Source organism: Eupeodes corollae, chromosome 3 (assembly GCF_945859685.1).
Source record: "Eupeodes corollae chromosome 3, idEupCoro1.1, whole genome shotgun sequence".
Classification (NCBI taxonomy): Eukaryota; Metazoa; Arthropoda; class Insecta; order Diptera; family Syrphidae; genus Eupeodes; species Eupeodes corollae.
In genome coordinates, this window is record NC_079149.1 from 81,216,829 (window position 1) to 81,233,893 (window position 17,065).

The 17,065-nt window shown below is 34.5% G+C and overlaps 1 protein-coding gene across 2 annotated transcripts; it reads right to left on the bottom strand.

Annotated features, from left to right (window-relative positions):
- Positions 1–1,020: 1,020 nt before the first annotated feature.
- On the bottom strand, positions 1,021–10,218 carry LOC129951987 (serine/threonine-protein kinase Genghis Khan). Of its 2 annotated transcripts, XM_056064390.1 has the most exons (7): positions 10,027–10,218; positions 9,737–9,938; positions 9,414–9,679; positions 4,421–5,560; positions 1,619–2,208; positions 1,415–1,557; positions 1,021–1,210 (listed from the first exon to the last, which is right to left on the bottom strand). In XM_056064390.1, exons 2-7 carry the CDS (start codon positions 9,927–9,929, stop codon positions 1,158–1,160), a joined length of 2,385 nt encoding a protein of 794 aa, XP_055920365.1. In that variant the 5' UTR covers positions 9,930–9,938; positions 10,027–10,218; the 3' UTR covers positions 1,021–1,157. The 2 variants fall into 2 exon arrangements, with proteins under 2 accessions (XP_055920365.1, XP_055920364.1); XM_056064389.1 differs by lacking the exon at positions 1,021–1,210 and having other exon boundaries at positions 1,310–1,557; positions 10,027–10,217.
- Positions 10,219–17,065: the final 6,847 nt, after the last annotated feature.

Consider the following 17,065-nt stretch of genomic DNA (forward strand, 5'->3'; position numbering starts at 1 on the left):
ATCTTTTATGTTTGGTGCTTGCATAATTTCATAGAGTTAAATGCAGGTAAATGTGAATAAATGACCTTTTTGCGCAAACAAATCCCATCTCATATAGAGTATACTGCTTCTTTAATGACGCCGTCAACGTAGTCGATTCTATTAGAGATCTTTTCATTCCCATTTTGACCAAATTATTAATAAAGCTAATAGATCTCTCGGTTTTATTAAGAGATGGTCAAAAGAATTTTCCAAACCCTATGTAACTAAAGCACTTTATATTTCCCTAGTCCGTCCTCATCTCGAATATGCATACCAAGTATGGTCTCCCTTTTATTAAAACCATTTACTCATAATTGAAAATGTTTGTTCGCTTTGCCTTACGTGGCCTCCCCTGGGATGATACATCCAACTTGCCACCATATGCTGATCGACTGAAACTGATAGGTTTGCAACCATTATATATTAGACGCAAAAACGCTGATATATTATTTGCTCAACAATTGTTAATGGGCAACATAGATTCCCCAGCAATCTGAGTGATATTCATCTTAACACCAACCCTGTCTCCCTTTTCTATATCCCTCATCACCACACTAATTAAGGGCACTTTGAACCAATGTCCAGAATTCTTCGCCACGGCAACGCTGATATGCTAGTCTTCGATTTTAACATTTCCAAATCCCATCTGAAAGATACCCTTTACTTTTTTCCTTTTTGAGTCCGATTTCCTCGTCCCATTTAATTTTAAGTCTAATAAAATCAAAATTGTTAGTTCAGATACATTCCAATGCCCAGCCTATAGATATTAGACATAAGTTCATGGAACATAGAAAATTAAATTTTAATTACTCAAAATTATTAATAAATTTCGTCGATAAGTTTAGTAATTCAAACTATATTTGAGACTTCGATATTGTAGAGTGTTATAATTTTGTTTCAGTTAATAGGCTACTTTCAAAAAGGTAGTTAAATTGTTCCTAAGAATGTTTGGGCTCGTCATATATATATCTTTAAATAATAACTAAAAGAAACTTTTTGCTGTCTATAATTTTTTTTATTTTTAAGTTTTATTTCACATATGTTAACATTTTTTGAATTACAAATTCTGTGGTTTCAACTAAATGTTTCTACTAACCCACAGAACAATAAGTACATATACACAGGTATTATAGTACTCAATTAGTCCCACAAGCTTTGTTGGGGTTTACAAAGATCGAGGTTTCCAATGCTGAAAGGAAATTCAGTTAAAATTGGAAGGATCATGTTGTATTTAGCTCTAAATCTCACAACTACAAAAGATGATTGGTAATGGAAAAAACGTGCAATGTTAATCCAGATTATCATTCAGGTATTATTTATTAGATTAATTGTTGAGATGTATGGCGATTGTCCTTATCCATGATATGAATGTATTTTATCGAAGACAATTTACCAGAATGATTTAGATATTCCAGTTCTTCTGTCATTTTATTAACAAGAACTTGCAAATAAGAGCGAGCATCTCTTTCATCTAAGACCCATTGAATTATTTCTGTTATTTGTTTTTCCCATTGAAAAATTGTCTTCTGCTTTGACCTATGTAGTTAAAAGAATAACAATGTTAAGATCAGTAGAAATATTATTTTAATAAACTTACAATAATTCACGACACTTCTTTTCGACTTCTTTGTTTTTAGACTGGAGTACGCTCCGACTGTCCTTAACCTTATCAATTTCTGAATAAAGCCTTTGTTTCTCTTCAAGCCAAATACTTTTATCTTTGCTGTACTTTTTCTTTAATTCAAGTATTGTTTCTTTTAAATTAGCTTCAGCATCTTCGTTAGATTTCTGTGATTCTATTCGAAACATTTCAGAGAAATTATTAGTTTCATTTAACTTTCCACTCAATGTTGAAACGCTTGTAGTTAAATGAGTTGATGGATTGTTGTACGATTCAGAAGAGTTGTCATCATTATTTCCTTTTTCTAAGCGAAATACATCTGAAGAATATCCAAGGGATGATGGGCTTTCAAAATCCATAGAGTTCGCTGCCCATACCTCAGATTTAAGCTTCCGATAGCATTCATCAGACCTTTCGCGCAGTTTTCTTTGTTTTGATGCTCCTGCCAGTGCGTCTTCCATTCGGAGTTCAAGTTCCCTTTTGCTTTTTTCGGATTTCCTCAGTTCGCTTCGGAGACAATCAATTTTTTGCATTGCTGTGTCAAGTTCTTCCTCTTTGTCTCTCACCTTGAAGAGAAAAAACATTAATATCATATTCTTGACCTTTAAAAAAAAGTTAAAAACAGATATCTTAGACACGGACTCCAAAATATGTATAGAGTGGCCCAAAGTCTTCACCATAGATGCAGAACATAAAAATTAGTTACTGAAATCGTGTTAAGACCTAAAAACTCAAGATATTCTAAATTGTCTTGTTTAAAAAAATATAGGAAGTAGATTCCAAATTGTTTAAGATCCCATTTCTGGATTTTTAAGGTTTCTTTTCCTAGAAATAAACATCAAGTGTGTTTCTATTTTGTTTGATAAAATCGTATTCTGTTGCCTAACGGTAATTAGGAGAATCACTTTTCATTTGGATAAATCGAAGGATTCAACAGCGATTACACGACCTAAGCTGAGAGGGATAAGAAGGTTACAAAATCCAACACGAACAAGTTGTGGCTTACAGACCCTACAAAATTATGTGAAATACCAACATTTTTAATTAAGAACTTAAAAAAGATAGAGGGGATGATGGGTTTTCAGTTGGTGTTCAAGGAAGTCTAACTCCACTCTTGGTTGCCGAAATTAGCTTAAATGAGTAAGCGGAGGCCTGTCGAAGCTAAAATTAATGAATATGATCGTATAGCCTGTTAATGTAAAATCATTGATTATGTTTGAACAATAAGTCCAATCTCTTCAAATTGTAGAAAGACCAAAGTCTTAGTCGAAAAACAATAGCAACGTTATAAGTACAACCTAACTCTTAATAGGGTGCCCAAAGTACCCTAAAACGCCCCATATAAATATATGAACATTGTTGCGAAAAAAGGACAGAAGTTCTTATATTGAACCTGAATATTTAAAATTAAATTAGGTGGCGCAACAGTCGGTTAAGAACTAAGGCCTAGTGACTTACAACTCTCAACCTTCAGAGAAGCTACAGTCTTAAAACGAATCTGAACGGCTAATTTTAGAATGTTCTTTTCATGACAATAATTGCTCTTGGAAGGTTTGTCATACCGGTTTAAAAAAATCTTTTAGATGACAAGGGTACAAGCCACGAACCGAAGCCTGTAAGGACGATCGTAGTAGAACAGCAGTCTATGTTGAGAATATGGAAAAACCACTTCTCCAAATTATTTAACGGCGATGACGAATCGAATTCCGATACAGAAAAAAGGAGATCCTCTAAATTGCGCCAACTACGGAGGCATCAATCTCCTTAACATTGCATACAAGATCTTCTCTGCCGTATTACGTGAACGTCTGAAGCCGTTCGTCAACAACCTGATTGGTCCTTATCAGTGTGGCTTCAGACCAGGAAAGTCCACTATCGACCAAATATTCACACAACGGCAGATCTTGGAAAAAACCAAGGAACTTCAATTCGATACCCACTATCTCTTTATCGATTTTAAAGCGTTTGACAGCATCTATAGGGAAGAGCTCTACAGAGCAATGTCTAGTTTTGGCATTCCTGTCAAGCTTATCCTTTTGTGCAGAATGACGATGGAGAATACACGCTGCTCTATCAAGGTCGGAAAAGATCTTACCGATGCATTTGATGTCAAAAAAGGTTTTAGACAAGGCGATGCACTGTCATGCGACTTCTTCAACATCGTTCTGGAAAGAATTGTGCAAAACTCAACCGTCAACACTAGAGCCACAATCTTCCAAAGGTCCATTCAATTACTCGGATACGCAGATGACATTGACCTAATTGGAAGATCAAAGCTTGATGTCAGTTAAGCATTGTGACGGAAGCGAAAAAGATGGGTTTAGTGGTCAATGAGAGCAAGACCAAATATATGCTGCTATCAAAAAAGGACATTGAACAACGACGTCCTCGACAAAACGTCACCATGGACAAACTAGAATAACTCTTACAAATCACTAGTTAACAGAATTAAAGTCCAACGGCTTAGATGGCTAGGTCATGTAGAGCGAATGGACATCAACGCTCCAGCCCGGAAGGTCTTCGAATCCAATCCCGAGGGACGTCGCAGTAGAGGAAGGCCGCGACTCAGGTGGCGTACTCAGGTGGGTGAAGACCTTAACCAACTTGGCGTGCGAAACTGGAGACAGCTACCTAGGAACCGAGCTGGCTGGAGACGCATATTGGTTGAGGCCCAGGTCCACCCAGGGCTGTAGCGCCACATTAAGTAAGTTAGTATGTAAGTAAGATGGCATATAAATTTAATAAGATTTATATCAGCAAAAAAATATATATACATACCTGCCGTGAAAGTTTAAGTTTTTGATTCCTTAATTCAAACAATTTGTCTGTCACTTCCGAGTACTCCTTCATTGCTAACGTTCTCTGTGAATTTGCATCCTTTAACTCAACATTTTGTAACTCCAGTTTCTCCAAAATCGAACTATTTTCCCTTTGTAAGTTCTCGATTTGCTGTCGCAGACTTTGAAACTCTTTTTCGATTTCCATAGACTGCATTTGCCCATTAGCAGGTAACAAAATCTGTTTCTCGGTACTTCCTTTATCATTTTGGCCTGTAGCATCGCTGCTGTTTAAATAGTTACTAACCATCATTTGATCACTTTCGGATATTTGGTCTTGAAGATAGTCTAAAGTTGGGATATTTTGGGTATAAGTAAATCCAATAAACGGCAGGTGGAGTCCGGAAAAGGTTTTATTGACTATTGGAGGAACTGTGTCAGGTGATCTAAAGTCATGATCATCAACGTCAAAATTTGATGTGTCAGTTTTGCTAGTGACTTCAGGAATATAACGCGCACTCTGGTTCCTTATATTACACCAATCAATATCAGCAAACCAAGGATGAGACTTAAAATCTTCGATACCATTTTGTCCAAGGCGGATTTCAGCTGAACATATTAAGCGATTCATTAAGTCTTTGGCATTTTCAGAAATCTTCATATCTGTATATTCCTCCGTTGGAAAATCGAAACTGTTATCATGGTTCATAATTTTTCCATAAGTTTCAACTAAACTCTCAGCATAGAAGGGAGTTTTACCATAGAGCATTTCATACATACATATTCCCAAGGACCACCAATCACACTCTAGACCATACCATCCTTGGCCATCTTCCATGACTCTTAAAATCTCTGGTGAAATATAATCGGGTGTTCCAACAGCAACGTTCGATTTAACCTTGCCATCGCTACCCAATTTCAAACAAGATCCAAAATCTGCCAAACGAATATGACCACTTGAGTCTAAAATGAAGTTATCTGGCTTAACATCGCGATGAATATATGAAAGTTCATGAATGCTGCTTATAGCTAAAATCATTTCGGCTATGTAAAACTTTGCCATATCCTCAGGCAATCTGTCTTCAAACTTGCTCAGCAATGTTAGGAGGTCTCCTCCACTGTAGTAATCCATTACAAGGTACTAAAAATAATATTATGTATTCATTAAATGTATGTTATGTACTTCAGAAATAAAATAAAACTATTTGTGTTTAATAATCTGTTTTTAAAAGTTAGAAACAAACTAAAATTTAAATAAATGTGAATTAAGTAGTTTCCTCAAATTAAATGGTAAGACGCATCTGTACTGAACAAAAACTAAAATGAAGGAGTATAACTAACAGAGCTGTGTAGACTTTACAGCTGTAGACTTTACTGCAGTTCGTAAGTAACACTAACTAAAATTTTTAAGTAAAAACAAAACTTTAGAAAAAAATGTGTGTTTTTAGTCATGCCTTGAATTATACGTATGTACTCAATATGAATTGGAATGCAGTATCTTTGGCAACTGTAAACATTTTTCTTTTTGGCACTGAAGCGGAGTCAGACAGGGTTGTATTCTGTCGCCAATATTGTTTTTGTTGGTGATAAGCGATGTACAGTGATCAGCTCTGTCAGGTAGCGGAGGGATCCAATGGAAAAAATGGATAGCTTTCAATACCTTGGAAGTATCGTTTCCATCGAAGGCGGAACCGAACAAGACGTCATCTGCCGCATCGGCAAAGCAAAATCGGCATTCGATATGCTGTCAAAAATTTTGAGGAATAACTCTATCAGCTTAAGAACAAAGCTCCGACTGTTTCGCACAGTTATCGAATCTGTGCTTCGTTATGGGTGCGGTACTTGGAAGGTTACTTCAGCCATAACAAGAAAGCTGCAAACATCCGTGAATAGATGTCTTCGCAACATCCTAAAAAATTTCTGGCCAAACCGCATTTGAAATGAGGTCCTTCATAGAATGTCAGGTCAGGAACCTATAGAATCTATAATACGAAGACAGTGGCAATGGATTATACATACGCTTCGTAAAAGAAACGACTGCATTGCACGCCAAACAATGCAATGGAAACCGCACACTCAAGAAGGAAGAAGAGCTGGACGACCGAGAAGCACATGGCGCAGGACAGTCGAGGCGGAATCATCGTCACTATGCAAGAGTTAGAGGGAGCTGAAATACATCTCCGGAAATCGTAGACTATGGCGCATAGGCGTAGTAGAGGCCCTATGCCCCTTAAGGGGTTCCCAACGGACTAAACAGGTCTGAGGACCTAAGTAAGTAACTCACTGAGCTTGAGCAGAGCCATACCACACCAAGTACGCTTTGGGCATAGTTTGATCAGAGCTCTCCGACTTCTTTATGAAACATACTGGATAAACTGACAGCTCAATGCCCTGCTCTGAGCTTAAAATAAAAACACCTTTTACTGAAAAGATGACTGAAATGTTTGTTCCAAAAAAATCCCCTAAACTATCACGTCAAGTCCACTTATGCCAAAATGACACCTTATCATGGTTTTTAAACTACCTGAAAGCTGAACTTTACTACTCTGCAATTTATTTATTTTCTTCACAATTCGATTTGATGTTTTATGGTAAAGTGTGCCTTGTCAAATTGAAAAAGGAAAAAGTAATATTTCCTTAAAATACGATTTAGAAGTCGATAAGAAATTATAGGTTGCTTGAAGAAGTGTTTTGTACACAATTATATTTTTTGTAGTTTTCGAGCATTCTACTGAAGGTAGAGGTTAGCGAAGTAAAGTTCCGAGTTTAAAGTTTATGACACTTAAAAAACTAACTAGTTGCCTTGATCAAAATGTACGTTCAAAGAATGCAGTTGACTGCAAATAAAGTCCTTTATGTTGTTTGAACCTGCCCAATCTCTGGGTAAAAACTCTTAAAACTAGTTAAACAATTGACACAGTCGCTAATCGAAATATCAAATAAATATGTCAGTGTTTCAATTTATTTGAATATTTTTAGTGATCAATTTACGTAATGAAAAGAAATATGGATGATCACTTTTGACAATCAAAGTAGTTATTGTCAACTATCATCTTAGCCGATGTCACCTCACACCCCTGGTATGATAGACCTACGCGGTACGCGTCACACTTTAGATACTATGGGTAAGTTCATTAATGAAAAAATGCATTAATTTATGAGGTGCCTCCGGCATGGCAGATCGGGTAGTTGGTGATTGCCTAAAACTTGGTTTAGGCCAACAATGCAACTTTCTTGCCATGTTGAAGTTCTTGCTTTAACTCCTCGTGGTGGCCCCCGGGCAATGATTTTTGTATCCCAATTTACATAAGTTAGCAAAAATTGCAAGGGCGAAGTTTCCTGACTCTTCAGGATAGGTTACGGAGATTAGCACTCTTCGCAGCTGAAGACCATTCCGCTACAGAAACCGAAATAATGACTCGGATAATTAATGATAACTCCTTGACCACTTTTGTCTATTGTACCCGGACAAAGATAGGTTTCTGGAATGTGTGGAAGCTTCTGGACGCAGGAAGTAAAGGTCCGCACAATGCTAGATTCCTCCAATTAGAGAGAGAATTAATGCGGCACAGGATAGATATCTTAGGGTTAAGCGAAGTGCGATGGTTGGGATCGGGCAAATACAAGTGCCCGACACGTAACACTGTACTGCCCTACTCTATTCATGATCCAGGAAACGCTCGAGATCCTGGAGCTGGGTTACTCCTTACCAGAAGCCTTATTTTGTGGGAGCCCCTTGGGGAAAAGGCTTATCAAAGCTAGGTTTCAGATTAGAGTACAATCCGTCACTTTTATACAGTGTTACGCACCGAAGGAGCTCGCATCTGATGAAGAGAAATAATTCTTTTATAGCCAACTAGGATCCGCCTAAAACAACACTCCCCCCGGAGATATAATTTTGGTTATGGGAGACCTCAATGCTAAGGTTGGTAACAACAACTGGCTAAGGCATGTGATGGGTGCTCACGGAGTCGGCAATTGCAATGATAATGGTGAGAGGTTTATTGACTTCTTCAACCGCAATAGCCTTGTGATTGATGGCACTATATTTAAGCACAAACTCTATCATAAAATTAGATGGGTGTCAAATGACAGGCAAGCATCAGTCAACCAAATTGACCACTTCGCTATTAAATTTAATAGATTTTGAGTCATTCAGGTACACAAATTAAAATTGGTATTGGGTTGGACTTAAACCAGTTTTTATTAAGTTTGGTAGAAAGTATACTTCCAATTTTACTTTTATTAATTTCGAAAATAAGGTCTTTGTCTTGAAATTGACGTTCACCTTCATTAAGTGTTGCTGTGGTACTAACCATCCTTATGTAGGTATATTTAATAATTTTTAAACCAGGTGACTATGGGAGTCATTGAAGGAAGTGCAAATTTTGGTCCTCTGTCCAAGCTTTTAATATGCGCACCTCATGAAAAGGTCATAGTACAAAAAGTACCAACAAAATTATTGTCTACAAAACACTCCTCAGGCAAGATACAACTCTATCACGATTTATAAATTGTATTGTAAACAAATATTAGTTATTTCTTTTCAAAATTGACAAGAAACCATTTTACAGAAAGCATTAAATGAAGTTGTGCAGAAAATAAATAAATCATAGAGTAATAAAGTTCAGCTTTCAGTTGAATGAAAAAACATGATCACCTGACTTTTTTACTTGAGTAGACTTGACTTGATAGTCAGGTAGATTTTTCTTGACTAACTTTCCAATAAATTTGACTTAATTGGAAGGCAATTTTTGGCAGCTGGCCAATCAGATGCTAGAAACTTGCCTAACTTTCAAGTCCCTTATGTCACCTGAACCTGCCCAATGTTGAAGCGGAGTGTACATATGTTAGCCGATCTGCTAGCACAGTTTTTTTATGCTTCGATTAACAAGGAACATAAAAAAAGATATTAATCATAGTTTAAAGACTGTTCAAAACTTTAAACAATAACATTTCTGAAGAAAGTTAATAATAGACTTTTTTTAACTCACCAAATTTTTTTCGTCTTGAAAGGAAAAATGCAAATTTGTTATCCATTGCCTGTCCCCATATACTAGTACATCTCGTTCTTCTCGAAAACATGCTGTTTCTGCTCGTTTGAGCATCTCCCATTTATTTAGAATTTTAATAGCATAAATCTCTTCATCTCTTCGGGTTAAATAAACTTCTCCGAATGCTCCTCGTCCTATTATTTTTAGAAGCTCAAATTCACTTATGGAGGGTCTATTTTGTTTAATAAGACCAACTGTTGTTTTTGCTACAGAAATGCACAAAATAAAATCATTTATTTAATATTCCATATTTTCAGTCTTACAAAACTCAATGAAATCGGAAAATGTCTTTTCGCGACACAGGCTAGAATTGCAGCACTCATCGTATAGAACTAGTAGGGCATCGTTTAGAAAGTCTATAGAAATCGATTTTTCAGAAGTAGAGTCTCCGGAATTCGTCAATGACTTGCTTCTGTCTAAAGCAGGATTTCCTTGTAATGTTTTTGAGACTTCCATGTCCAACGCCTATTTAAGGAAAACAAAAATGTTAATGAGTATGAAAAAACATTCTAAAACCACTTTTGGTTTTGTATATAGTATATGCACAACTTACACTTTTGAAATCTAAATTATTTCAACTTGTTAAAATATCATTTCATATTAGATTTAAGAATATTATAGTTTGTATTCCTTAAATGTTTATTAAGTAATGAAATATGTAGTTTAAAAAACACAAATTGTTTTCCCAGATTAGTTATTTAAAAGAAAACAAACACGAGAACCAGAATACTACAATGAACAATGAATAATGTTTTTCTGTTGTCCTAATCAATTCCAATCCAAAATATGCCTTGGCAAATAGCATGCGCATGATTCGTATTTACCTCCAATATCAATTGCAAGCAGTATATTAGTATTGAAGGGGATGCATTTTAAGGGTTAAAAGGTCCGTGGAAATAAACAGTCTGTGTTAGTAGTGTTCACTTGTTCTTTTTTTTGATTCAGTTTTGTATTTAAATTTGAGTCCAGTCAATAAATGGGCTACAATCAAAATCCCGGATACAGTTTTAGACTTTGTATATGTTGTTAGAGCCATTAAGGTGATTTTAAATTCTAATATCCTGCTATTGAAAACCCATTCTAGCTGAACTTAAGCAAAACTGTCTGCACAAAAAAAATAACTTGACAAAAATATTTTAATAATGGTGAAGGCAACACTTGTAGTTTTGATATGAATGAGTGATGTTAATGGTTATTTTTTTGAAAACTGTTGATTTCGAAGTTCTTAATTGTTAAATGAATGAAATAACTGAAAAACAGTAAAGGTGCAAAAAAGCCGTTCGGATTCGACATAAAAACTATAGGTCCCCGTCATCCTTAAATGATTATTAAGAGATACAGTTTTTTTTTTAAATACAGATGACATTTGGGTTGTTCTTGGCCTTCCAAAGGTTCTATTACCTATGTATATGGCGCTTTCAACACAATTCCGTTTGCATTATTTCTGCATCCAATTTTGTGTGGCTGGTCCTTTAAACAATTGTACGTTCGGTAAAGCTTGTGGGGACCGGATCATCCGAATAAATCACTGACAATGTTTTACGAATGCTTGCCTTTTTGGACCAGATTTTGACATCGGATTTCCATGTTCCATATAACAACAACGTTTCAATGGACTCAATGGGCAGGCTCAGACGACATAAGGAACTTGAAAGTTAGGCAATTTTTTAGTATTTAATTGGTCAGCTGCCAAAAAATGTCCTTCCAATTAAGACAACTTTAATGGAAAGCTGCCTGGAAAGCTAGTCAAGAAAAATCTCCCTAACTATCAAGTCAAGTCTACTTCTATCAAAATTATAGTTTATAATGTTTTTTCCTTCAACTGAAAGCTGAACTTTATTACTCTATGATTTATTTATTTTCTGCACAACTTTATTTAATGCTTTCTGTAAAAGGGTTCCTTGTCAATTTGGAAAAGAAAAAAGAGGCTGGGATGCAACCCACACTGATATTTTACCATCCCGTCTGTCGATTTGTCTTGCTTAAAAGTTTGTCTATATGCACTCGTATCAATTTTTACCAAATTTGGGTACTATTTTTTGTAGATTTTATTTTTTTATGAAAAAACGAACTGTTGGATTTTTATATAAAAATTACTAAATATCGAAAACAATATTTTCTGTGAAATAAAATAAGTTTTAAGCCAATATTTTTAATTTTTGAAAAGCTATTTGAGTCGAAAGTAAATTTTTACCAAGTTTTAGTATTGTTTTTTTTTTTTGGAGTTTTATTTTTTGTAATAAAAACTGTGAATTTGATTTTTTTTCAAAATTTCATCGAATGTTGAAAACAATATTTCTAATAAGAAAAAATTTGTTTGAAGCCAATATTTCAAATTTTTGAAAAGATATTTGTGTCGAAAATCAATTTTTACCAACTTTTGTTAAATTTTTTTTAGGTTTTTAATTTTTTGTACAAAGACTGTTAATTCGATTTTTTTTAAATTTTACTGAATGTTGAAAACAATATTTTTTGAAAGATAAAAGCAAATTAAAGCCAATATCTCAAAGTTTTGAAAAGATATTTGTGTCGAAAATCAATTTTTACCAACTTTTATTAATTTTTTTTAGGTTTTTATTTTTTGTAAAAAAAACTGTCAATTCGATTTTTCTCAACATTTTTCAGATTGTTTAGTTTTCTTAATTTATAAAAAAACCGTTGAATTGATTTTTTTTTTTCAAAAAATATACGTCTTTGATATCGCATTACAATATATTATATACAATTTAATTCAAGTCTCCAGTGTTTTTGGTTCGTAAGATATTTAGGGTTAACCAAAATGTTCACCTTTTTTTCAAACTGCTATGGTAAAAAATAACCACCCACGCAATTTTCTTGAGAGCCCTTTCTGCATCTTTCTGCCTTATTATCTGTATAACGAAATTTATTTGAAGTCAATGTCTTTTCTGGTTCTTGAGCTATGGATGACGAAATAAACGTCACGAACGTACGGACGTACGGACATACGGACATACGGGCATACGGGTATACGGACATAATATTATGGACGTACGGACGTACGGACGTACGAACGTACGTACACACGCGCATACATCTTTCTAAAAATCTTTTATTTCGACTCTAGGGACCTTAAAACACCGAGAAATGACAAAATTTTCAATTTGACAAATCGGACCAATAAATTCCTATGGGAAGTTAATAACTAATATTTCTTTACAATACAAAATACAAATCGTGGTGGACTTGTAGCTTGCCTGAGGAGTGTTTTTAAGACAGTAATTTTGTTGGTACTTTTTGTTCTAAAAACTTAAAGTAGAGAATTGTGAAGTAAAGTTCTGAATTTGAAATTCGTGACGCTTGAAAAACTAACTATTTGCTTGGTCAAAATTTACATTCAAAGAATTAATTTAACTGCAAGTAAAGTCCCTTATGTTGGCTGAACCTGCCCAATTTCACATACTGATATTTTGCTTAAATTCACAGTGTCGCTGCACATAACATCGATAGCATCGTTATCTATACAACTAAGAACATAATTCTTGTCTTACACCTTGACGTACTAAAAAGGGCCTTAAAACGTGTCAATTATGCAAAATGAAATATCCTTCGTTGTTATAGAATTGCTTAATAAACACAAGTACGACAGTTTTTAAATGGTCATTCTTATCATACTTTCAATTTGTCAGTTAACAACTTTTTTAAATTTAGTTGTCACTTTAAGTGACATGAATGAAAGACACTTTATATTAAATGGCGGTGTGCAATTTTAGATAGATAGGGTATCCGAATGATTGTTGTTGGTATTTTGCGTTTAATCGAACAACTGACCCAAAACAGCTGGGCTATTAAAAAAGAAATCCAATGGTATAGGTAAGCAAATATCTTACGGTATAGCTGATTCAACATAATGATCGCATTCACAAAGCTAGTGGCTACGTAGTCAAGGGATTAAGATTGGCTAAATCTAACTACAAAAGTAGTTGAAATTTCCCCTCCGACCGACGTAGTGTAAAATATTCGGCTACAAAGTTAGTGGAGAATGATTTCACAATCAGCTGCTCGGTAAGGACACATGAATTCAAAATTAAATAAATTGTTCAATATTTAAATACAAATATAAATCATTCAAATTGTGTCTTAAATTTGATTTTATTGAATTTAAAAACACAAAAGATAAGTTAAAGTTATCAAATCAAAAATGTTTCTTATTTTATATATGTATTTGCATTTGTCAAAAATATGACAGTTTCGGAATGACTAGCTTTGTAGTGTAGTTTTGCATTCACAAAGCTAGTTGAATTTTGACTACGTAGCCACTAGCTTTGTGAATGCGCCCAATGACAACATATAAAAATTGAAGTCAAGTTTTAAATTTTGTTGTTAGTAAAAAAAAAACGATAGTTTTAATTATATTTTAATACGTTTTATACAGAATGGACAGTTAAATTTTGTTCGTATCTCAATTCAATAAATAAATAAATTCGAAAGAGCTACGATCCTTACGTAAATGTATAACTTTTTCTTCTATTAATCATTTAGGATGAGGGCCTAGTGGCACTTATAAATTTCAACCAGCCTATGTGCGAGTCATGCCAGAGATGGAGGGGACCTATAGTTTTAATGCCGAATCCGAACGGTTTTTCTTGAAAAAGTACTTTACATGACAACAATTACTCTTGAAGTTGTCAATTCTTGACAAAAGGCAACAACCGAGAAAAATAATTTAGGTGTCACATACAGGAATTGAAAGGGGGAGTACCCCCCGGGCCCACGATTTTCTAGGGGCCCGGAAAATTTAAAATCATTCATGCATTCGCAATTGGGCCCCTGTTTGCATGCTATCTACCAATCTATCATTCACAAGCTTGCCGATCTTGGCTCCCGTTATTATTGGCTTACTCTTCATAATATTTAATAGAAAATTGGGCAACTCTGAACTATTGAAAGAAAGTTGTAATGAATTGTTTCGGTTTTCTTATTTATGTAGTTTAACGTAAATTTTAAATTTAATTTATTTTGAAAATTTTTAATGTAAAAATAGGGGCCCAAAAAACAAAACCCAAATATTTATTTCGGTTTCTGATTTTATAAAGTTTCCTTTCTCCTATTTTTGTTTTTGCTTGACTTGGTTTCGGGGGACCGGAAAATCCCACACGAACGTTTTTAAATTGTGGTTTCCGTAATAATAATTATTTAATATTTTGAATAAGTTGTTTACTGAAGATTTGAAGGATATCAAATTTCTTTAAAGTGTGTATATAGCGAAATGTTGTACTGTCGCAATTAAATTTTTGGTGTTGCTTAAAAGTGTTTCAACTTGTTTAGCAGCCGTGCCCAACGTTCGGAAACTCTTAAGAAAAATGTACCCGGATCCCTTCACAAACTTTCCGTTACAAAATGGTCAGCTAGAATTGAGGCAGTGAAACCATTTGCAATTATCTAAAAAAACCTTCGAACATCATTAGAAGCCTTAAGTGATAATAATTTAACTGCTGAAGCTCGAAGAGATGTAAATGAAGTTTTAAAATATATGCACATATTTGAATGCGTCCTGATGTCTTAGATTTGGTACAAAGGTTTTAGTGCTTTAAATGAAAGAAATATCATTCTTCAATCCAAAAACTTGACTTTTGACGTTGATATTCGAAATCTCGACAAATTGATCTCCGAATTGAACATTATTTGGAACGGATGGGATCAAATTTTATCTGAATGCAAAGCAGTTGCAGGATTGGGTGATGTACCAGAATCTTTTCGATCGAACAGAAAGAGGCAATTAAAGAGACAATTTGGAGAAAATCGAGGAGCCGGAGAGCAAATGGAAACAGACGAAGAAAAACATTTTAAGAGAAACGCCTTTTACGTCATAGTTGATTCATTTATATCTGGAATTTCTCATCGGGACGATACGATGAAAAATTTGAATGCTATATTTTCATTTTTATGGCAGTTTTCAACTATGGACGAAATTATAATTAAATCTCGGCTACAAGGTTCATCTGAAACGCATTTATGAAGCCAATTTTGAAGCAGAACTTGGAGACGATTTTTCCAAACATTTTTATTGCTCCCCGTGTGTTTTCCACCATACCTGTAAGCGTAGCTAGTGCCAAACGTTAATTTGGCGTCCTTGCCAGAACAGAAGAATATAAAGAAAAATAATAAAGAGTATTTAGTGTAAGCCTTTTAAAATACTAGTTTTTTGTAAAGACAAATTTCAAATACTTTTCATAGAAGGTAATAGATCTTAATGCTAATTTTTTTTAATAGTTAATCATCCGTATTATGAGTAACTAACATGTCATTGGCAATATCGAATTGAATGTATGTTTCTATGTTTCTGTTCGGAATCTGATCTACTAGCATGTAGAATTATATTCTATCCATCCTCCATTTTAACTAAACTGGACGATACCCAGAGATTGATTTGATGATTAACACCTTTTTTCGATTTACTTTGGAAAACAACTTATAATTTCCATTAATTCCAACCAATTTTATGCTATTTGTAATTGAAATTATAACATACGATATCAGTAGGCATGAACTTTGGAAAAAATGGTAAATATGATGATTTTTCCGTTCCGGGACCAGAATTGCTCTCGACGGTCCTGGTTGTACGCATTAACCATCAATCTACAGGTACTCGTTCAATACGGTATCTAAACATGTATCTATCCATACCGGTCTTTACCGGTCCAATAAAAATATGTATTGAATTCACGGCTCAACTTTCCATTACCGCAGCACGAATTTCGACTCGAGGTTTTTTTTATTTGATAGATATGGGCAAATAAATAATAACTATAGCAATTTTAGAACGATCAAATATTTATTTCTATTTTTAATTAATTTTCAAAGTTCACATTTTTACATAAAAAACACACAAAAATGGTTGATTTTGACCTTCCCTGTTTTTTGTTTAGTAATGCCATACTTTCTTTTTTTTTGATATTTCTTTGATTTTAGTGTCCAAATCCTAGTGATCCCAAGCAGGGGTGTTACATGCCTAGCTGTAAGTACGCCGCGCGCCGTGCTATCAATTAAAAAAAACTTGTTTTAGGCTCAAAAAATGCAATACAAAAAAAGTAGGGTTAAGTCCGGAAAAGAGAATATTTTTTTCTATGACTTAAAGTTGTTTCATCGCCTTAATATTTAAAACATGTTCTATTGAGACCCCTACCTAACTGTAGAAAAATCAGAAGGAAATTCGTGCTGCGGTAATGGAGGGTCACCCCGAACTCACTGCATGAAAAAAGTTGCACATCTTTTTGGCTATTACGGTTATGAGCAGTCGCTTGTTTACGCAGATAACCCCGAGACATTTGACACATTGGAAGAGAGTATCCGGACCCTTATTGCTAGCATGCGATTCCATTGCTGCAAAAAGTGGTTAAAAATTAGACCTCTACTTGCCTAGAATGTTTAAAAAATAATGGAAACCTCTTGTCTTTTTTAAAAACCATACGTCTAACGAAAAAACCTGATATAACTGCACAATATAAATATGCTTGAAGCCTTTCTTAAATTTTCCATCATTTTTTGGCATCATAACAATTTAATTCAACAATAATCGTTTTTATACATCTTAAAGGTCTCTACCGCATAAGTGATTTCGTATAATTAAAAAC